The sequence below is a fragment of the Drosophila sulfurigaster genome, chromosome X (genome assembly GCF_023558435.1).
Source record: "Drosophila sulfurigaster albostrigata strain 15112-1811.04 chromosome X, ASM2355843v2, whole genome shotgun sequence".
In the NCBI taxonomy this organism is placed as follows: Eukaryota; Metazoa; Arthropoda; class Insecta; order Diptera; family Drosophilidae; genus Drosophila; species Drosophila sulfurigaster.
In genome coordinates, this window is record NC_084885.1 from 17109325 (window position 1) to 17133284 (window position 23960).

Sequence of the window (23960 nt, forward strand, 5' to 3'; positions counted from 1 at the left end):
CGAACAAGTGTAGTTAGAATATTTCGTTGATTGCATGTTTACCTTATTCGCAATTGTTTATCAGCTGAGCAACAATTGAAGTCATTCAGCAGTTAAAAATAAAGTCAAAACGAAAAAACCGAAAAAAGTCAAATGAATAAGGCAAAACAAACAAAATGTGAATAGCACGAAATGAATGTGGGCCAGAACAAAGCGCATACATTTTGTTGTACCAATGAATACACTCACTTGATTCGTGGGTGTTTGTCTTAATGCCAAATGTGAACAGGTAATCAACAGAAGTTGCTTCTTTAAAATGTTCAACAGAATGTTGCTTGGAAAGTAAGTAAAGTTTAGTTATTATTATTAATATATATGTATTTTTTCATAACAAATGCATCGCATGTGAAACACTCAAAGTCTACATAGTCATGAACTTATATACTATATATTGCTTAAGTGACATCGATATACTGAAATTAAAGTTGAATTAAAATACATAGTTTGTTTTACTCCAAGTCAACATGTAATAGTCATTATAATAACTAAATGACCATTACAAAAAGATATATATTGTTGTAAAATATCAATTTTCATAATTTATATATCTGCAATTGGATAAAAGTTGACGAAGTTATTTAAAAATACTTTTGTATTGCAAAAAACGCTTACTGCAATAGAGTCTAAGCTCTTTTGACTGACAATCTGGTATATTTTGCACTGTTTGATATATTTTTATGTTAGTAGTATATCAATATACCAAATATAGCATTAGACAAATTTTAGTATATTTTGTGGCATATTAATTTGGTATATTTTAATAATAATACCACACTAACTTGCTCTTCTACAAACTACGAGATACTTCAAGTCTAGTCATTATAAGGACAAGTTCTTATACATACATATATTATTATATTATACTCGTATATAGTTTAATATACATATCTATTTTCCTACTGAATGAAACTCCAACCATAGCTTCGAGTATGCATTATTCAATTTTTTGGCTAATTAGTCACAACTTATTTATGATAGTCGTATAAGTTAAAGCCGTTTGATTTATAGCCAATAGCGAGCGCATGACTAACTGGCTTTTCGATATTCAGTTTTATTGTCACCAGCTCTTAGAACAACTGAGATTCCCATTAGGAGACGGACGGACAGACAGACGTAAAGTGCATTTGAGCAACTCAGTGCTTAGCTAGCAGATTTTATATTACTTATTTACAAAGCCAACTCATGCGGGTGGAATGATAAATTTCTACTTAGAAATTTCCACAGTTAGTTATTGTTATTGCTGTTGTGGTTGCTGTTGCTGTTGTTGCTGCTGTTGATTGTTGTTGCAGTTAACGAGGTCGCGCGCCTAGGCCATAGACAAAGTCTGTTCACGTTTTTGTTACCATTTCAAATAATTTTCGTTGTTGGTGTCTTGTGTCTTGAAAATCAATTAACATTCAAGTTTCCACGCCTCAGCCAAGAGTCGCCTCGCAGAGTTGTTGCTGTTGCTGTTGCTGCTGCTGTTGCGATTGTTGCTGCTCTGGCATATATAGGCCAAAGCGCTGACCGTAGCATTGAACGTGACTTGGCTTTAACTGTCTTTGGTGTGTGTGTTTGTGTTTGTGCCTCTCCAGTCTTCAGCTGCTGCTGCTCTCATTTCCCATTGTCTGTGTGTGTGTGTGAGTTTTGCCCCCGTTTCAAGGTCGCTGCGGCAGTTGCAAGTGCATTTTGTTGCTGGCCCACCCATGACTGCTCACAACATAAAACAAACAAAGTAAAGTACACGCATTTCCACACTGACTTTTCACTTCGTCGTCTTCTTCTTCTTCGCTCGCCCTGTCTTAACTCTATTTAACTGCTGGCCATATCTCAGCTCGTAACTGTCTTAACTGTTGCGCCGAAAGATAGCAGTCGTAAAAGAAAAAAGGTTGGTAAAAAGATATATACCTTTATATGTATATATGTGCATACTGTGTACCCACAGTTTGTGTGACTGCCACATAATAATCGTAAATATAATAACAAAACTTATTTTTTAACACACATTTTCAGTTTGTTGCTCTTGCTCTGGCTGTCATTTAATTTTTGCCCCGTTTTAGTTTCTTTCCACTCATGTTTAGTTAAGGTTTTTTATTTGTATACCCGTTACCAGTATTGTAGAAAGGTATAATAACTTTAGGCCTGCAGGAAATCTATGCCACAGGTAGAAGGAGACACAATTGACCCTATAAAGTACATATATAAATTCTTGATGACATCTGTTCGTCTTAATTTATTTCGTAGTCTGGTATATTTTGTACTTTATGGCATATTATAAACGATATAATGTATGGATATACCAAATATAGTCTTTGGTATTTTAGTATTATTTTACTATATATTTGGTATATTTTCCACTCTATACTATATAGTGAATGTGTATAGTGTATGGATATATTAAATATAGTCTTCGGTATTTTAGTATTTTTTTGGCAATTCGGTATATTTTACACTCTATGATAAATGGCGAATGTTATAGAGTATGGATATACCAAATATAGTCCTCGGTCTTTTAGTATTTTTGACAATCTGGTATATTTTCTCCTTTTTGACATTTAATTCCTAATATCGATATACCAAATATAACTTTTGGTATATTTTAGTGTATTTGATAAACTGGTATATTTTCTTTCCAATGTTATATTTTGAATGTAATCCTGTATCGATATACCTTCAGTATATTTTAGTATTTTTTGGTATATTTATTTGGTATATTTTAATAATAATACTCTACTGCTTTAATTATATTGAAAATGAGGAATGGGTAACTCACAGTTGAGCACACTTGACTGTGGATTTTTAACTTGTTTTTTTGCTCTCGCCTCTACGTGTATTTTAGCTGCTGGCTTGGCACACAAACAAAACAACGACGGACAGAGGAAAAAAGGTAATAATACTACAACGATCCATTTCGGCACTTTCACTGTCTAATTGTCGCAAAATTTCTTTGCACCGTCAGCTTCCAAAGTTGGCAATTTAGTTAGCGACGCGATCCGACAATAACATTTGTTAGATCAACAAACTAGCAAACTAGCAAACTAACACAACTCTCAACTCGCAACTCGCAACTAACAAAAACTCGTAAATATCTATCTAGCCACTCGATCTACGAGTCTTCGAATGAGATTGCAGCTGCTTATGTAAGGATGCTCGTCTCCACTTTTTGGCTGCGTTGATCGGTTTAAGAGATATGTATGTGAATATTCGAGTAACATACTTGAATTGAATTTAGGGTCAACATCAAAGTTGATTTCGTTTGCTTGTGTGTGAGTTACTCGCATAGAGGCAATAACAGCAAAGTGCGCATGGCAAATAATTGAAAAAAAAACAAACAAAATTATTAATTCAAAACGAAAGATAAAAAAAATTTCTAAAAGAAAAGACCCTTTTGTGTACAATAATAATAATTTTCAATATATGAAGTATTTAAAAAAATATGAATTCATAAAGACAGATCAAGAAATTTTACACAAAAAACCCTCCTTGTTGTTGTACAATAATAATAATTATTATTAATATAGGAATTTGCAGCAGCTTTACAAAAAATTGTTACAAAATTTTATGAGAAAATATTTATTTATTTAAAAGATATTTGAATGCACAGACGCACAAATTCAACTTTCCTTATAAGCAAAGTTTTTTGTTTACTTTAATCCCAGTTTATTAGACTCCTAAGAGAAGTGTTGTTTAGAATTTGTTGGAAAGTTAAGTCAATACTATCAAAACAAGATAATGCATGCATTTTAATACACTTTACTATCAGCTTAATTAAATTGAAAATTATAAAGATATCGCAGCAAAAGTTATGGAACTTTTATACCCTGCACTCAAAATACTCACTACATTCTAGATTATTCCGCTAAAATTCATAATAAAAAGCAAATTTTTTTTTAAGTAGCAATTTCACACAAGGTATAATTCAATTGTCGATGGTCGTAATCTATGCCTTTCACACTTATTTGGTATTTTTAAGTAGTACTTTTACTTCGAGGGCATAAATGAATTGTCGATTTTCTTATTTAATATAGTTATAATTGTTAAGCTGCACTTTGTATAGCTCTAAAAAGGTTCACACGTGGAATACAGAAAACTCACAAAGCTGCAAAACAAGCTTAAATGTTATTGAAATTCACATAATTTGATGCGAGAATTGTGGCTGGCAACTTTACTAGAAATATTTATAATTAATAAACTATACTAAGTACATTTTCACAATGCCGGAAAGTATTGCAAAGTATTCTCTCAATTGCAAATCAAATCAAATAAAAAATGCAAATTAAAGATCGCTGAGAATAGCTCAAGTTTTTGTCGATGATTCTCTTGAGATTACTCAGCATCAATTTGCATAATTCAAACTAGAGTTTGAGTTGAAATGCTCAGCTGAGTAATCGCATTTCGTTGAAATCCAGAAAATATGGAAATACATATTTGAATGGAATTTGGCTATTGCTTGGAAATTGGTTAACAATTTGTGAGCTTGTAATCTAATCGCAATCATGTTTGCCTTCAACTGCAGTCGCAGTCGCAATCGCAATCGCAGTCACAGCAGAAAAAGTTTCACTCACGCTGCCCAAATTGCACATCCATCAATTGAGATTGTGAATTGTGTACTCAATGGCATTCATAAACTCGTACACAGCAGCAACTCCTCTTCCTGAGAGAGTTGGAGTTGGAGTTGAAGTTGAAGTTGCCTTCATATATGGCAATTTCGAGGTACGGCCTCACTACATCCGGTGTGGCCAAAGTTTTTCCGCACTCTCTTTTGTTTCGGACTCTTTCCTATATGCTTTTTACTTATCTGCGCTTTTTTTTTTGTTTTGTGCTTTTATGGGTAATTTAAATATTTTCTTTACGAAACGAGTCTGGTAATTAAAAGTTCATTGTCGTGTTTGTTTGTTGTTGTTAGTTTTGTTTTTTTGCCAGCATTATGTGGAAACGATTTTGCAATATGCCAAAAAAACACAGAGAGAGAGACAGAGAGAGCATACAGCAAATGGAAACCCGCCCAGCAAACCAGTTGCTGAGGCTTCGACCTCATCACAAAACGTTTTCAGCAGCGATTTTCCCACATGAAAATGATGACAAAATGTGCAGGAGGCTTCATCGTCATCGAGTCATCGTCTTCATCTTCGTCATCGTCATCGTCATCGTCGTCATAGTTATTTTCATTGGCTTGGAAAATCATGTGGCAAGATCACGTAGCGCATAGCACGTACCCCAAATGCAACCGTGCAACACACACACGCACACACACACACACACACAACTCTCCATGCAGCATAGTGAAAGTTTGCAAGCGGTTGCTCGATACTCTTGCTACTCTTGGCCTGGCCTGCTCTCCGGTCTCCGGTCTCTGGTCTGTTGTCTGGCCATGGCCCGGCAAGGCAAGGCAAGGCAACCTGGCGTCCATTCCCCTCCTCGGTTCGCGACTCTAAAAGCCAGGCCAATGCCTTGGCTGATGACGACGCTAAGTTGATGACAATTTGCCGTAATTGAACTTGAAGCTAAAGTCAAGGAAGCAACTGCAGCCACAGCCACAGCAACAGCAACAGCAACTTGCGGCACCTGCGCTGCGCAACTCAAAAGATGCGCCGACAGTCGCAACAGTCACGACACTTTGCGCAATCAATGCGCGATGGGATTTTCGGGGTTTCGGGCTTTGCAAATACGGAAACTGCCAGGGAATACTCTACTCTTAGTAGCTTTCGCATTTAATAGCCATGCCATAATGTGATTAGAGAGGCGGCCAAAGATAACAATCTTTACAATCTCGACATTGTTCTCGCCAGCTGGTTGTAGAACATTTCACAGCACAACGAAAGTGGGCCTAAATGAATATAGTTCTATGTAGAAAGTGGCCCACTCGATGGTCAAACAAAACAGCGTTCAAAGAAATGTATAAGAAATAAAAAACAAGCAACAAGCAGAAGCCGTAGCAGAAGCAGAAGCAGAAAAAATAGAGACGTGATCAAAGCACGCGTGAAACATAATGACAAACAACAAAGAATGCTGCATACGAGAAGAGAGTGAAGTGAACGAGAGTTCATAAACTAGATCTTATCGCGTCTGAGTCTGATTGCTCTCGTCAGCACAATCAATGTTGTGCTACAGTTTGCCACAGCAGCCACAGCAGCAACAGCAGCAAACAAAATGTTTTGCCACTTGAACTTAACTAAGTGCGGCTCGAGTTTGCCTTACAGCATTTTCCACACACACAAAAACTTAATGATGTGAAAAGTACGTGAAAAGTTCATTTCTAGAGCATTCTATTTTCTATTTTCTATTTTTTTTTTTTTTTTTTTTTTTTTTGTTTAGCTAAACTTGAATTCCAAAAACTAAGCCTATCTTCAAATATGAATTGCTGATTCATTTCACAGAACATTTGATTTTTTATACCCTCTTCCTAAAGGGTACAAGAGTATTTTAACTTTGTGCCTTCATGCAATGTGTGTAACTGACAGAACTAGGCATCTCCGACCCTATAAAGTATATATATTCTTGATAAGCGTGAACAACCGCGACGATATAGCCATGTCCTTCTGTCTGTCTGTCTGTCTGTCTGTCCGTCTCTCTGTATGAACACCTAGATCCAGAGACTATAATAGATTTAAAGCTAGAGTTTTGGTACATACAATGATAGTCACAGTCTTTATGTTTTTTGAAAATTTGGCTACGATAAGATAATAAATAATTAAGTTATTAAAGAAATTCTTGTGTGTGGTGAAAAACGCCTGGCATTCTGGTATAATTTGTACTCTATGAATGTAGTACTATATCATTATAACAAATATAGACTTTGAATATTTTAATATTTGTGCGGGTATTGCTTTGGTATATTATAAAAATACCGCACTGTTTTACTTTCATTAAAAATTGGTAACGGTTATCTCACAGTCGAGTACACTCAGTTGTAGCTTTCTTTCTTGGTTTATATTTATATTTTATTTTCAAGAATATTTTTAAACTTTGTTAAAGTTTTATTGATTTGAAAGAAGAAAATTCAAATAATTAACTCTGCAATTTTGTCAATTTTAAAGTATTTACATATTTACTATAATGGAAATGTTCTACTCAAAAAGTGTTTTAATATTCTGTACAACAAATAATAATGTATTTTAGCAAGTCAAAATGTATACATTATTTTCTATGTTCATTTCATATTTCATACTATAATAAAAATGCATTTTCGCAAATCAACTTTGTTACAAAAATAGTTTTTTTTTTTGTAATATATGTTTTTCGCCCACAATGAAAACCAATTTTGACTAAATGTCGAATGTCAAAAGTTTTGCACGCCATGTTCAAGTGTAATTAATTTCCAAATTTGTACACATGTAAATGTCAATAAAAACAAACTTCTTAATTGCTTGTTTTACAAAACGAAATAATAGACTGAGAGTCTAAAGCCAAAAAAAAAAAGAAAAAGATTATTTCAAATGTTAAGCGATAAAAGAAACGCCAACGCAAACTCATTAAACCAAATTGCTTTGAAGTGAAGAACTCTTAAATATGATATAATATTTGAGCGCTCACAAAATTAACAAAAACAAATGCTCAATTCGAATCAATTAAATGGCATATTAATTTATGACGTAGTTTTCGATTTGGTTACCAACAAAAATGTTTATTCATTTAATCGGTGACCTCAAGCTGAATATTTTGTGCAATCCAAAGTTGTGAATTGATAAATAAATATGCATGAATTAGCATTTGCATTAAGTCAAAGTTAAAAGCAGTTTTCTGTGTTGTGTTTTTATTTGATTCTTCGACTATTTGCACCACTGTGCCGACTAACGGCAGCTTTGAGAATATCACACTGATGAAGCAGAAGCATATTTGTAATGCGAATGATACGCACAATCTGGCCCAATAAAGAAAAAAAGAGACACAAAAAACGAATCGAAAAAACGACAACAGCAGCGTGGACGATAAATCACATTGATTGTGCCAGATTTTCAACACTTTTCTATCGCAATTTTTCGATCAGTTCGACAGCTGATGGCGGAGAGATGGAGAAGATGGAGATGGAGATGGAGAGCTTAGCTAAGCGGGTCAGATGCAGATGCGTGGGGGCCAATTGGCCAATTGGCCAATCTTGCCACAGATGGCAAGACAGGTTAATTAACGATTTGTACTAATTAAGTTGCGACGCTCCCCATTGCAAGGGACAGTAGCAGTTGATAAATAGAGGGAAGGAAGAGGGAAGGGGCGGAGGGGGGCCAAAAGATGTGCCATAAATTGTGCAAAAGAGCAAGAGGCCAAAGCAGCCAAGAGGCCGACGAGTTGAGGTTGAGTTAATTATTATTTGTAGCAAGTAAGTAAGTAAGTACAAAAGTAGTAAATAAAAGTACGAGTATTCGGCACAGTTAGTTAGTTAGCTAGTTCATTATATTACTATATTTGCTACTTATATACTATAGTATTTTCGTATTTGGTTAGCAAATCATTTCTGTGTGCTGTTGATTCGTGCAGTCGTGGAGCTCAACTCACCCATGAATTATCTCGGAATTGTGACATATTTCGCGTGGACATATAGAGTGGCAGTGGCAGTGGGAGTGGGAGTGGCAGGGGCGGGCGGGGCGTATAACTGCCTCCCAAAATCCAATTTCAATTCCAATTGCAGTCTGTCTCTGTTAACGGTTCGTTTGTTTCAATAAATGATGGATAAGATACGATATGAATTTATCTATATTTATGTATGTATATGTATTGTTGTGACGCGACGACGACGATGAACGCGACGCGTTTTACTTTCAGTTTCAATTTCAATTTCGATTTGCAAAATTTCTCGTTTCGCGTTTTCGCTGTTTTTCGATTTTTCTTTGCGGCGGCTTTTATCTAAGAAGCAGCATTTTGTAAGCAAAGTTGCCAGCAAACACACACACATACACACACACACACACATGCAGGTGGCTACCAATACGCTGGCAATTTGCAGCTAAGCGTAACGCATGAAAATGAGCGCCAAAAAAATACTGAAAACACTGGAAAAACTGAAAAACAGCGCTCGAGATACTTTTTGTATCTTTTTGCAAGCAGTCAGCCGAAACAGTTGTAGTTGTTGTTGTTGTTGATGTTGGTGCTGTTGTTGATGTTGGTGTTAGGGCAAAATACCCTAGAGACAGAGCACAATGCGGACAAATACAAGAGTACAAAAAGCACAACACAAACACACACACACACACACAAATTACAGACGACACTTGGCCAACAATTGCAGTTGCAGTTGCGAATTGAGATACATTTTTATTTTGTTGGCCCGCACTTGAGATAGAGTTACGAGCACAGAGATGAAGAGCCCGCAACCTTGCTGTTTTTGAACAAGCAATTCATTTACATTTGGCAGTTGCAGTTGCACTTGCTTTATTTCGTATTTCGTTTTCGTTTACGTTTACGTTTACGTTGCAATTACCCGTTTCCAGTGGCAGTTGCACCACAAGCGACGGCGGCACCAGCAGCAATCGAAAAATGTTAACAAAAACACCACACACAAACACGCCGAACGTTGTCCAAAAAAAAATAAAACCACAAAAAAATAATATGAAACAAAATATCGAAACAAAAATCAAAAGCGAAATAACCGCGATAAGCAATTAGCCGAGCGCGGGTTTTGCCCTCGAATGCTGCCGAACCGAACTTGTTGGCTCTGTGCCGCTTACTAAAACATCGTCGACTGCCCCAGTCCGATACCCAGTCATCAGTCCGTTGCCAGTGTTGTGCCCGCCCCTCTCCGCCCTCTCCGCTCGGGCAACAGTCGCTCTTTTCCACCACGCGCTCAACTCGACGAACTTTCTAAACGCTCATCGCACGTCGCCGCTCTTCAGACTTGCTTTTCTTTCTTCTCGAGCAAGTGCGCCGCTCGCTCATTGGCACGAAGCAACAGGTGGCTGTCAAACCGAACTGCGCCGAACCTCAACGAGTTGCAGCCCAGCTGTTCGGGTGGATGGCATGGCTTAGCCAGTGCACGAACCGCCAAGCGAAGCTTCGCAGCGATCGCAACCTGTTGCGCTTAAGAGAGAGAGAGAGAGAGAGAGAGAGAGAGAGAGAACAAGAGCGGATCACTTACAAAAACTGTCTTATCGCACTCTCTCACAAGCGGGGATTAAAACCACATGTTGAGAGTTTTATATTAGTTTAATTAAATCAAAAAATTTGAATTACCTTGTTGCCATTTCGTTCAACATGCGTACAAATGTGTTATCTCTGGTTTTAATAGATTATTTTGTTGACACGGTCAACCGCTGGGTTACCTTTTATTAAATTTAAAAACAATGAAAAATTGTTTTCTTCAGAAGGACATATTCCTGATCGCGTAAAGTATATACTATATAGTCGGAATTAGTATCAATAGCGAAGTCATTTGAGTTATATGTATCCGACTGTCAACACCAAGTTTTTTTTTATAATAGATTGACAATAAAAGCAAAGAAGTTATATTTATATACAAAATTATTTTTAATAAAACATTATAAACAGAATACTAATTATAATACTAGCTATCGAGTAGTATTCCGTTTAATACAAAAAAATCTTTCAAAGTAAGGTACATACGATTATTCAATTTTATTTTATTAACTGTTTCAACATCCATGTAAGACTGTAAAAATATGAAAACTGCCAATATTTTACCCGTCGACAATGCAAAAATTCCTTAGTGCCAAGTGCTTAGATAAAAACATAGAGTAATCGTATTTATTATTTCCCTCTCTTGTGATCCACATCATATTCTGAGAGAAGATCACACCTCTGTCAACAGTTCTTTTTATATGTGTCAAGTAAATTCATTTGCTCCACTGATTTTTAATATAAGTTTACGTCTTAATACCGTGATTTTTTTCCACATACTTGATTCTTTGATCCAGACAGTTTGTGATCCAAATTAATTCCATTATTTAGCCTTTTGAAGTCTGTTTGCTTGCTTTTCGTTGTTGAAAATCTCAATTCTTAAAATTGCAAAATGAAAACAATTATTATTTACAATTGAACAACAAATCATAGAAAGTCCTTTATTAGCGCGTTTGTGTGCGTGTGTTTTGTTAAATAAAAACATTAACATTTGATACATTTTGTTACATTGGCATTGAACTGGAAGCGACAAATTTCGTTTAAAAATTATGCAATTATTAATTACGCTTATTATCAGCTCCACAATATTTTCGGGGCCTGATACACAATTTGTGGCATTCATTTTTGTTTTTTGTTTTTTTTCTATTCATTTCGTTTAATTGATTTCTAAATTGTGTTCATTTAATTTAGCTGCCGAACAATAAAATAAACTGTACTGTTTAGAAAGAGACAGAGAAAGTTAGAGCGAGAAAGACATAGCAATAGCTCATAGGAGAGCAAAGAGATTAAGAGTAGAGTGTGGAGTGCAAAATGTGTTTGTGTTTTTAATGTATAGTAGAAATGCAAGTTGCGGAATTGTTGAAGTGAAGTGTTAAGACAGAGAGAGAGAAACAAATGTGCAAAGTGCATCAAATGTTTGAACATACATATATGTATATGCTATATATTTATATATATGTGTGTGTGAAACCATACACAAAGTACATACATATATTCTTAATTAGGATTGAAACCAACTTGCTGCGAGCTGCTTGATTATTAATTGATGCTTAATGCAGTTTGTTCTTGTCGTTGTCGATTGTTGTTTTGTCATTAATTAATTATTGCTCAAAGAGTGTGCCCAGTGCAAAAGAACAGAACGCAAGAAACGCCTTTAGTCATTGAATAGTTATTGTTATTGTTAACGTTTTTACTTTTGTGCAAGCAACTTTTGTGAAGTGAAATTGATCAAACTTTTGTTTTGTGATGTATACATAAATCTTAAGTATGCACAACATTCGTTATTATTGTTTTCAAAGTCGACTAACTAAATTTGTTTTTGCAAAGAGAGTTGCATTCGTTGGCTGTAGGTACATTAAAGTTAGTATTGTATATATATATATATAAGTAGTATATGTTTGTTAATTCTCTAAAGCTTTTTTTCTGTTGTGGCCGCACAAATTGTTGCTACTACGTTGCTTTTCCTTTCCTTTCCTTCGCTTTCCATTTTCTTTCGTTTCAAATAATACATTATACATGCATAATATATGTTAACACGTCCATTACAATTGTAAGTATATATTGTATATATATATATATATCTCGTTATAAAGTACAAGTATGTATATAAAGTTTAAAGCTTCTTGTATGAAATGCCGCACAGCGCATTCGATTAAAGTTTTTCTCTTCGTTTTCGTTTTTTGGTTTTTGTTTAATGTGTGTGTGTTTTTCTGACTTAAATAAAACATATAATTATACGCAGCGCAGTGTACAACATGGAAATTTGTAATGGAAGTTGGAGGTGTAGCAACAAATACACACACGTAATATATTAAAAAATAAATAAAACTTGCTTTTTTTTTCTTTTTTGTTTTGTTTTGTTTTGTTTGAACACCATCTCTGTGCAGTTTACATATACGTACTTATATGCTATATAGATTTTACACTTTATATATTGCAATACAAAACAAAATTATACATGTACGTAAAACAAACGCGAATGGAACATTCAGTGGTGCATTCTCATAATTGTTCAGTTGTTGGCACAAAAAATGTTTCGAGCAAACGCAAAATCAAATGCACATCATCTTCATCATTATCATCAAAAAAAAAAATTGGAAAAAAATAGTTTATATAATAATTAATAATAATAAAATTAATTTTGTTTCTTTTGTGTTTTGTTTTGTTTGTTGGTTTGTTGTTGTTGTATATTTTAACTAAGTGCAACAAATATCGCGCATCCTCAGGCAGCAGCAGCAGCAAATCTCGTCTAACTAACGTTGTTGTTATTGCTACTGCTGCTACTGCTGCTATTATTGTTATTGTTGTTGTGGTGATAGTTGTGGATAGATTCCCCATTTGTTGCGAGTTGTGTTTGTTGTTGTTGTTGTTGTTGTACAGCTACAGGTATTTCTGAAATGGCCGCAGTTGGCGTGCTCGCCTTCGGTGCAAAGTAAACCTCATAGTTGTAATATCAAAGCTCATCGCTGGTCACAGGATGCTCCTGTACGTATTCCTTGGGAAAATAGCCAACCTAAACAAACGAATTGTAACAAATTGCTTAGTTAAAGTTCAACTTCGATCGAGCTCAATGAAAATACATAAATCGAATCAATTCCTTGATTCCTTCCTTGAAGGTTTTTTATTTATATCATGCAGTATGAGATGAAAGTGTTGTAATGAATGTCTCGATTTTGTCGAGTTTAGAAAAGCTGGTCAATGTATAAGATTGTTGGTATAAGAATGGATTTTAAATTTAGATTAAAGTTGAATTTGTAACAAAATGAAATATTTTGTGTATGAATAAACTATGTATACAAAAATCTTTTTCATAGAATTGAAACATTTCACACTGGTAAGCGAAAACTAAAATACGAAATTACGTGTCTATGCAAATTTGGTAAAAAAAAAATTGTAGACCACCTTTTTTACTGAAACTGAAATACTTTTGTGACTTACCGTATCACCAATTTTGCCACGCCACCAGCCTTTGCTGTCGCCATCCTTGCCAATCACAAGTACTTGGCAATCAGTGCGCAGCTGCAGCTGATTGCTGCCAGCTTTTGGCTCGTAATCATAAAGCGCGGTGGCAATCACTTCACGGAAGGGCCACTGTAATGACTGATTCAGCCTGTGAATAGTAAAGATGGGAAACGGTTAGGAAATGAATTAGTAAATTGAGCTATCTAAATCTGTATTTTACATTTAAGTTAATTTTCTTTGTATGAATATTATAATTAAATAGGAAGTATCAGCAATAAAATGTACAAATAAATACAGAATTGCGCATACCCGGCAAAGTTTTCACCCAGATCGTTGCGCTCGTAGTAGGAAACCAGCTCCACAATGGTCTTGAAATGGCGTCGTGACGATAAGCAGTAGAGCATAGACTCGCCATCGTTTTCCTGATTGATTTTCATATGCTTGATCACATGATCATCCGTTCTGCAAGCAAGAAATTGAGTTACATTTTATAACCATTTGAAATATAATTAATTTGTCTGTGGGGACTCACTTTAAGCTGAGCGCATACATCGTCTCGTGTGGCGAGGAGGCACCTTGAGGACGCACACGCAACAGATATGTGCCAATGCGTCGATTCTCTAACCGATTGGCTGCCGTCTCGCGATCCATGTTGCCCACAAACCAGTTGAACTCGGACAGTTGGCGATCGCAGACTGGCGGCGGTATGCTAACCGGATTCTGTTTGCAGCGACCCGTGGACGAAATGCAACCTCTGTGCACGCTGATTTGGCACACTTTGCAGCGATAGCCCTGATGTATGCGTCCCTTGAGAAATTTGGAGCAATGCCGGCACGTGGTGGGCGCATCGAACGTGTAGATTTCCATTTTATGATCCGTATTGCGACAACCCGGCGGATCTAAGTTTTCCCTGCAAAAACAACACAATGTAAAAAATGTAAAAGCTGTAGCATACTTTTAGGCAGTCACAATTTAACGCGTCATGAATGCTTGCTGTTGATTTATGTTCGCCTGGTATTTTATCTGCTGACACTGCTCTTTTTTCTAGCTATTCATGAAGGCTTGAAGTGATCAACATCCACAATAACTGCGTACTATGGCATTCAATTTGCTGTTAACTTATGTTCGCCTGGTATTTTGTCTTTTAACTCGGCACTTTTTTAAATCGGATCACAGGCAAACAGACGTTATGGTTGTATCGATTTGAGTAATCAAGAATATATATACTATGGAGTCTGATTTGATTAAGGATTTCAGGAGCAACGATTTAGAGAACATAAACCGCAGCGAATGCTAATTTGTGCCAGTTATCGACATTATACTATCACAACAACTGTTAGGTATTCTAATTCTTTGCTTCAACTTACATGGCTTCGGTAAGCGCTTTGCGCCACTTGTCGCGTTCCGGCTCCGACTTTAGATAGAGAGTGAATGCAGTTTTAGCTGATTTGCGGGCCAAAAGCAGCTGGTACTTGAAGCGTGTATCTCGACCAAGCGTGCGCCGCGAATGACTCTGTTCGACGCGATAATCGGCGAGATTGTGCGAGTCCCGATACGTGTACTGCATGTCGCCGGTTTTGATGTGCAGCGATTTGACCAGTATGAGGATTTTGTCAAACACGAACGCATAACGCATTTTGGTTTTTTGATCCTCGTGCGCCTTGATGTGCAGATCCCCATCGAGCAGCAAGCGGCCGTATTTGAGCAGATCGTTGCCATTTTGGGGCAAATTCAAATCGAATATGCTATCTTTGACCTTTTGTATGATAACCAGATGATCGGAATCGCGTTTCACTTCGTTAATATATTGCGACACATCGATCATCGCGTCCTTGGCACGCTCCAACGAACGATAATCTTCGTGCAGCGGCGATGTCTCCTTCACCAGCTTGTCCAGCAGCAGATGATACTTGAGTATGCGTTGCATGGGCACCGATAATATGTCTCGTAGCTGCAGTTTGCCCACATTATATTCACGCTCACATTTCTGTACCAGCTGATCGATGATTTGATTCTTCTTGCAAATATCGGCCAGATAGTCGATGGCATTCAGCAAATTCGAACAATACTCGCCGTAGATGAGAAATGGTTCGCGAAATTCCAAAAATACCTGACCCATTTTTTGCTTTGCCATCGTTGACAGCGATTCGCGGAGTTTCTCTAGAAATCTGGTATGTATGTCAGCCAGTTCCTAAGAAATACAAGTATTCAATTAAGTATACTATACGTAAACGTTTCTAATTTTTAAGTAATTTACCCGTATTCGCGGAAATATGAGGCGCAGCTCCTCCTGATTGAGGTGCCTCTCGAGCGGCAGCATGAACTTTGCCTTCAGCGCATTGAGCACATCCAAATAGTTGGATTCCGTGTCGATGAGTTCGCGTATAACATAGTCGCGCTGCTCGAAGCTGGTCGTCGATTGTGTCTACAGGGAAGAGATTACGACTAGTTAGTTATGTCTAAACCCAGTTTATCGGAGGGAGCATAGGCAACAGCATAGTAGCCTCGTTACAAAATGATGCATGCAACTAAGCATAGCTACACATTCTTTGCAGGCTTTTGTTTTATGCATATTTGTATTTGTGGATGGTACATTTGAGTTGAACCAAAATCAAAATAAATGAAAAAAATACGTAATAAATTACTACCTGGCCTCTACTCGTTCTGTGCAGGGCGCACAAATCTTGATAGACCTCCTCTTCTTTAGTGTTGGTGTGGTCATAAACAGTTCCATTGCATGCAATATTGTCGGTGGTACTAAACGAATACACAAATACACAAAATAAATTAAAATAAATAAAAGAAAACAAAAAATAACGCAAAATGTTTCAAAATTTAAATAATAATCAAATAAACAAATTCTTGCGCCCACCGGGTGTTGGCCACATTTCGATAATGCAACTTAACATTAGATGTTTATCGATAGGTTTGTCGTACGACATTAACAGCAAATGTTAACTTAACAGACGTTGTACAGCACCAGGGCTGGCAAAAGTAGCAGCAACCCAAGCAACCAACCAATTTCTTCTTTTTTTGTTTGTTTTTTTTTGTTCGTTGCACGTGCGTTGAAAGAGCATTTGTGGAGCAACAGAAAAAAAAAGACTGCGCAATGGAGCACCACACTTATGCGAAAAGTGGCTCCAAGAAGTGTAAGCACAACAAAGGACGACAATGATGTGAATGAAATGACATTTTCAAAATAATTTCCAGGGTCAGCTGAAGAGAAGCGTTTGCTAGTGACAAAACGCATTGAAGCCGAAGATTTGTTCTCCAAATACTCCTCAAAGCAGGCGGAGCCATGGAAGTGAGTATGACAATATACTTGTTGTGACTATTGTTGTTCAAATTGTTTGTGTTGTTATTGCATTGGCAGAAAGTTCAAGGACATGGTGAGAATCGGCGACTACAGCGAACGAGCGTTGAGAAAACAATGGCTTAACATGGTGCAACGTTACCGCATCCAGAAGGCAAACATGCAGGTGACACCGTTGAATCAACAGTGCATCGAGCTGCTCAATGAGGAGTGGGAGTTCTTTGGCCAGATACACGCCTATATGACGCAACGCACCACCGACCTGCATTCCTATGCCCTCAAAGAACCAAATGTGGATGCATCCAACAACTATAACAACATTGTGGCCATGCGTGGTCTGGTCAACGATCACGATTGCCTTGCCATCAAGGCGGTGGCTGTCATGCAACGTCATCCCCTGTTGCGTCTGCCCAAGCTGGCGGAGCCGACAGCGGAGCATCAGCAGCAGGCAGCTACAAGCAACAAGTTGCCGATAGCCGAGGAACAACCCATCATCAAAGCAGAGCATATTGTCTACGATGATGACTTCAATGCGCTGGACGACGCATTCACCGATTCATTGGATTCGCTGGCCACGACCTCGGAACCCTCGGATCCTGTGGCCATTGAGGTATCCGACTTGTCGGAAACCGATTCAATTGCCGCTTCGCTAAAGCATGAGACCACCACGGAGCTGCCGGCAGCTGAGCCAGTAGCCACAGAGCGGATTGCAACAGCACCTCGCACGGAGCGAGGAGCCACTCACAGGAAGCGTAAGGCATTGACGGAGCGTGAAAAGTATTATCGCCATCGACGCCGCTACGATCATCGCATGGAGTTGCGTCTGAGTGCAGTTTGTGCGGTTGCCGGGCAGCTTCTGGAGCGTTTGGTGCCCGATATCAATGTGACCCCGCTGCTCATAAACATCGACAACAACGAGGAGTTCAAGTGCAACAGCAGCTGCGATGACGACGACGATGATGATAATGAGGAGGAGGAGAATAATGTAAAGGAGGAGGTGGATGATCAATGAGTGGAGCTACAACATTTCTACAACTTGTTCCTGTTACTGCTCTACAAACAAATATAAAGAGTATATATACTATATATATATAGCACAAAACACAAATACTTGTAAACACTTTCACCTCTCGCCCAACAAAACAAAAGGCTGTTACATCTCCTAAAGACAACTGTGGGGCAAAGCGACGTCGCACTCAATTCGATAATCAGAAAAGACTTGAGAGAGAATGAAGCACGAAACCGAAACGCTAGATAGTTCAAAAAGACGATCTCTTCGAGCATCGCTACGAATTATTATAGATACTCGCTTATTGTTAAAACAAAAAAGAAGAAACACTTATCAGATATATATATATATATATATATATATAGGCACGGATTGAAAGAGCGCTAACAGCTGAGAACATAGTCCCTATGATGATTATAATTATAATTTGAAAACTAGAGATACATAATATCGATAAATAAAACTGTTACTATATATATGCATATGTATATAGACATACACAATAATCGAGAGAAATTTGATGATGAAATAAGTCTGGGAATTCGTTAGAATAATAAAAGCAAAACCGGGTCGAACAGCGCTTTTATAAACGTGTTAATTGTATAAACAAATAGCTAAAAATCTTAAATGAATCATAAGCAGTTTGACGACAAACAAATTATTTACATTTAAGTAAGATCAATGAAGGGGAAATCGTCGAACTGGACACCGTTGAACTGGACAGTCTAGTGTTAATAATCCATAAGTATTGCAGTATTGTATTTTCTTTATATATGATGGAAATAATCAGTTTCAAGATTAATGTAGAAAAATCAGAAGTTGGAAGCTGAAAAAGTAGGGAAAACAAAGAACGCAAATGTCCAAAATTCTTATTCCAATAGTAGTTTATATCACGAACAGGAATGAAATATATTTGCAATTAAAGGACAAAATTCAGACTGACAAAGGAAAAATTAAACATCGACTCATTCTATCTATCAATCAAAATATTCTAAAAGAAGTATTTAGAGAATAACAATAATAGGGTGGAGAAAATTGAGAAATCAATGAAGAAAATAAACTATAGTATCACAGCCAAAATTTAGAGTTCTAATATATCAGATAGAAAATATCGGTAATTAGACTGAAAAAGAGGAAATCAATGACGGGAATCATCTATCTTAAATATTTCTAGAGTATTTGAGAGCTGTAGTATCTCTTAAATTATGCTATACGTTGATTATAACCAGCTTTGCAATAAGTGAAAAAAAAATCAGACTGAAATAGACAAAATTGAAACGACACAAACTATCCTTATTATCACAATTGTTATTCAGATTATGGTATCTAGTATAAGGGTAAAACTATCAGCTTTGCGATTAGAGAAGTGAAATTAGTTCATTGAGCTGCAATAAAAGGGGATACCAAAGAACGAAACAATGTCAATCCCAAATGTAATTTAGAGTTGTAGTCCCGCTGATATCACGATACATGTTCTTCTATCAACTGTTTACATATGAAACAAATGCCGGGTTCACAGATATGCATATTCAGTTTCGACTGGTTCTTATCTAAAGGGTCGCCTCCGGTGGCAAACAAAATACAAAACACAACACAAAATAAAAGAGATCCAAAAATTTTGGATCGATATCAACGTTCTGTGGATTTGGATGGTTCCTATCTGTTGGTCGCATCGAGCCCCGTCATGACTCAGTATCAGTATTCGTGCCTGGCATACAGTGTTAATGCTATATAATCAGCCAAAACGGTTTCGATTATAAATATAGTCGTATAAAAGAAGAATCGTTGCCATTTCCGTTTGTTCCGTTTGCCATTTTTTCCATTTTCGTTCAAAGAAATGTTTTTTTTTTCTTTTTTTACACGTTTTCAATCGCATACTTGAGAGGTCTTATTGCAAGGTTTGAGGTCTTGTAACGGATGGTGGACAGTTAGTGAAAGAAGGAGATAACGAAAACGAAACAGAAAGCAAAAGCAAATACAGTATATGTTATAAGAATGCAGGCATAATCCGACATCGACAAGCAAAGTCTATATGTCTAGATGTGTAGTTGTTGCAGGTGGGTGATATATATGTATGTATATAGAGAGTGTAGAGTGTTACATTTGTTGTGTATGCGCATAAAGTAGTGTAGAATGGGGCTACGAGTAGCTTTGTGTAGAGTATATTGTAGATAAATGTGTGACAAATGTGGAGAGTAGGATAAAATGCAAGTGAAACTATGAGCGGAATATTTTAATGGGTGTAGAGGAGCGTTAAAAGACAACAAAAAAATCATTATTGGAGTGATGCATTTGGAGAGTTTAATGGACGATAGCTTAGGAATTTCGATGTAGGGCTTGAGGGCGGATTTGAATGGTAGAAATTAAAGTGTACGCCAAGTGGTTTACGGTATGTGGAATTCTTTTAATAGGGAAAATTTTGTAATGTTTTGAAGTTTGTAAAGCGACGTCAATTGTGGAGTGTGGTGTAAAATGTGATTTGTTTATATGAGAATTCAATTGCGATGCAAGATTTGCAAGTCGGATTTAGGAAGGCTGCATAAGAATGGAAGAAATTAAAGTGAAGTGTTTGCAAGGTCGTATGTCGAATACTTTCATTATGGAGAAGTTGGTAAAGTTTGAAGTTTGTGAAGCAAAGTCAATTTTAGAGTGCAATGATATGAAGACTGTTTAGATAGAAATTAAATTGTCATATAAGGTTTGACGATCGGAAGTTGGAAGGTTGCTAAGGAACGGTAGGGAGTGTATGGCTTGTGATCTAAGGTTTGCATGGTCGGATTTATGAAGGAAAGATAGGGAGTTAAAGTGTGTGGTTTGTGATGTAAGGGTCGCAAAGTCGGCTTTATGTCAAGGGGTTTAAGCTATGGGAACTACTTTAAGCGTGTTAGGATTGTTGCGAGAGAAACAAGTGTAGAGTTTTGTATAGAGTGTGAAATTAACTGAAGCGCGTTGTGGAGTGTAGTGTGTAAGGTGTAAGCTCCTGTTGGGTGTCGAGTGTAGTGTGAAATGTGGTTGTTAATACTGCTAATGCTTGTTGTCGAGTTTAGCATACATACATACGAGCAGAGTCATGGCAGTTATTATTTTTACATACAAGCAGGTTATTTTAGTATATTTTTTGGGTGGTAGGTGGTTGCGTTATGCGGATACGATTACGAGCAGACTAGTTTTAACGATTATCTTGTGTGTGTGTTTGAGGAGAGAGAGAGAGAATGAGATTAGTAGTAGTATGAGATTGTGACAGCACACCTCTGGTTTAACCTTGGACTGGAACGTGACATAGCACAGATCCTCATAGACCTTTTCATCGTCCTCGCTGTAGATGTCATTGATGTACGCATACTCGTGCTCCGTGGACATTTGCATCGACGAGCGATAATTGTAAACGGCGGCAGCGGCACGTTGCAACCTCTGACTCTCGCTGACTAACAGCGAGGATGTGGACGAGATGCTGCCAGCTGGAAACGCGCCAATTGCCGAGCTGCTCGTCGTTGCTTCAACTTCAGCAGCTGAAGTCGCCGCTGCCGCAGCGGCAGCTGATGTGCTGGCGCGTGGCGCTTCCGCTTGTGGCGTTGGCGTTGGTGTGACGCAATCATTGCTGCAGCTGCTGGGCTCCACATCGAGGGACAAATCAAAAGAGAGAGCACGCAACTGACCCTGGACGGATTGATGATGTTCATTCCCGATGGCATCATGCTCGATGCTGGCATCACACATATTCGACAGCGAATCCTCGATGTAATCATCGATGTCCTCGGTGCCGTTCTCAATAGTTATATCGCTGTTCTCATCCTCCACCGAAAGTGAGCCGCTGTGCGAGGTGCGCTCGTAATATTCCGATGATGAGGAGCCTGTTGTGGTTGTGGCATCGATGCTGCTCGCCTTCTTCATGTCATGGCTGGTTGTTTGTTGTTGTTGTGTGTTGACGAGGGTTGGCAGGGTGGCAGAGGGAGGGGACATTGCATCACACACACACACACGCACACACGCAGACAGAGATAGAGATAGACAGAGAGTTAGAGGGGTGAGAGTGAGAGGGGAAGGCATTGGCCAAGGGCAAGGCGAGACATTCAGTGAGGGACAGTGTGGAAAGAGCGATATAGACAGAGAATGAAAGAGATAGAGAGAGTAGTAGAGAGAAAGAGAGAGAGAGAGAGAGAGAGAGAGAGAGAAAGAGAAAGAAAGAGAGTGAGCGTTAGATAAAGCTTGGGCATTGGATATTCTTGTTGCTGTTTGTGGTGCTTGTTGTTTCTTGATAAGCAGTCAGACAAGGGCTTAAGCGGGTCTCGGTTGTATAATGCTATCAGGACAGAGAAGGGTCGCAGACGTAGGCGTAAGGGGGGGGAGAGGGTCGTGAACGGAACAATCAGTCAGTTAGGTGAACGCATAATGAGACGCTGCTCTTGCAACAGGAAATGTAAAACGAACTGAAAACTCAACTCGAAACAGCAAAGCAAAGCCGAAAAGGTGTCGTCGCAAAGACTTCTCTTGGAGGGGGGCGCACAGGAGGGCGTGGAGAGGGGCACGCACTAAAGATAACATATGGCATTTGATGACACAAGTTGTTGTCGCTTAAAAGTGTAGTTATCAATGCATTTGCACTTACGTCGAATGCAAATCCTTGTAAATCGCCTCATCCGAATGCGAACGTTCACTGGGCGACAGCTGCAGATTGAAGCCACTGCAAGGAAGCAAGCAAAAGTAAATAGTAAATATACTAAGCAAATGGTGGCATGCCACAAAAAAAGGGAAAAACTTACAGCAACTCCGGATGCAGTTGTTGAACCTTGCGGCACTGCGACAGCTTTGAGAGCGTGATGAGCACACGATGGAAGTTGCTCAAATCGTAGAGCATTGTGGGCTCAAACAGATCCGCATCACGAATGTTGAAATGATTGTGGCACACATCCAGAAACATCTTGATGTTCTTGCAGCAAAGGAACTAAATAGGCACAGAAAGAAAGAAGATATAGCTAAAAGCTAGAAGGATGATGATGAGAAAAGACTTTACTGACCTGCGCCATTTGTGGCTTGCGGTTAAAGTCGCGTGCATCCATGCTGGTGGGATCCAGATGGATGACCAGGTTGCACAACAAGACGCCATCTCGCAGTGTCATCGCAAGAATGCGTATTTCGGCATCGGGAAGCGCCGCCTTGTGATCTATGGCAATTACCTTGCAACGCACCAACCATGCAACGCATTCGCGCCACAAATCCCCATTGTCTGCGCCAACTGCGGCAGCAGCGGCGGCGGCGGCTGCTGAGGATGTCGAGGTCATTGCTGCAGCGACTCCAGTGCTGCCAAAACTGTTGGAGGCCATCCTATATACGTCTGTGTATGCGTATGTTTGTGTATTTGTGTATGGAGCAGCTGCTGTTATGGCGACTGCGACAGCGACTGCGGCTGCTGCTGTTAGTTTACACGCTGCTGCTGCTGCTGTTGTTGTTCTTGTTGTTGGTCAGGGGGTGGGGTGGGCTGTGAGGGAGCGTCAGGGGAGACGTTGACGGGGCGTCGTCGACGTCGTCGTTTGGGGCGTGCGGCGCGCGCATAAATTTTTCGTTGCGTTTTTTTCGTTTTTCGCTTTTTTGTTTTGTTGTTTTAATGAAAACAATTGAAATTCATCAGTTGGCCGTTGCGCGTTTGCCGTCAACAGATACACAGCGCCAACAACAACAACGCCAATGAATAGTAAATAACAACAACACAGCACAGCAGACGAAACAACGGGAAACTCTCACTCGCGCTAAATAACAACAACACTGCACACACCACAAATAAAAAAAAGAAAATACAAGCGAAATAAAAAACACACACAGAAATCAACAATTAGAACAACTTATTTAGAGGCGCGGGGGAGGGGTGGCGAAATGCGAAAAGTGGCAAACGACGCTTGTTTTGTGATTTCTTCTCAGCTATATTCAATTGATATTTGATATTCCACTCCACAGCACTTAATAGATTGCACGGAGGCGCTTGCACACACACACACACACACTTGCACGCGCGCAGACACACACACGAGCTCCCGCACATACACATATGCAGAGACAGCAGCTGAAGAGGATGCGCTTGCTGTAATTAACAGCCGATTA

General features: G+C 38.4%; 3 protein-coding genes across 6 annotated transcripts in view; 1 reads left to right on the forward strand and 2 right to left on the reverse strand.

Moving 5' to 3' along the window:
* The window catches only part of LOC133847212 (nostrin), a 31777-nt gene extending 23086 nt beyond the window's left edge, over positions 1-8691 (reverse strand). The window contains exon 1 of one of the 2 annotated variants that reach the window (XM_062282092.1): positions 8509-8691. In XM_062282092.1, coding sequence (XP_062138076.1) covers positions 8509-8550 — 42 coding nt within the window. In that variant the 5' untranslated portion in view covers positions 8551-8691. The remainder of the gene's footprint in view (positions 1-8508) is intronic. The other variant, XM_062282093.1, reaches the window with a different exon arrangement.
* Positions 8692-12278: 3587 nt separating this feature from the next.
* On the reverse strand, positions 12279-23920 carry LOC133847328 (protein vav). 3 transcript variants are annotated; one of them, XM_062282296.1, is made up of 11 exons: positions 22883-23920; positions 22628-22809; positions 22474-22548; positions 21115-21765; positions 16194-16302; positions 15803-15970; positions 14913-15736; positions 14078-14455; positions 13855-14007; positions 13522-13693; positions 12279-13096 (listed from the first exon to the last, which is right to left on the reverse strand). In XM_062282296.1, the coding sequence occupies exons 1-11, from the start codon at positions 23186-23188 to the stop codon at positions 13037-13039; spliced, it is 3078 nt and encodes a 1025-aa protein (XP_062138280.1). In that variant the 5' UTR covers positions 23189-23920; the 3' UTR covers positions 12279-13036. The 3 variants fall into 3 exon arrangements, with proteins under 3 accessions (XP_062138280.1, XP_062138278.1, XP_062138279.1); XM_062282294.1 differs by lacking the exon at positions 16194-16302 and having other exon boundaries at positions 21117-21765; XM_062282295.1 differs by lacking the exon at positions 21115-21765 and having other exon boundaries at positions 22883-23912.
* On the forward strand, positions 16535-18373 carry LOC133847330 (uncharacterized). The gene is made up of 3 exons (XM_062282297.1): positions 16535-16694; positions 16756-16849; positions 16919-18373. Exons 1-3 carry the CDS (start codon positions 16655-16657, stop codon positions 17868-17870), a joined length of 1086 nt encoding a protein of 361 aa, XP_062138281.1. The 5' UTR covers positions 16535-16654; the 3' UTR covers positions 17871-18373.
* Positions 23921-23960: the final 40 nt, after the last annotated feature.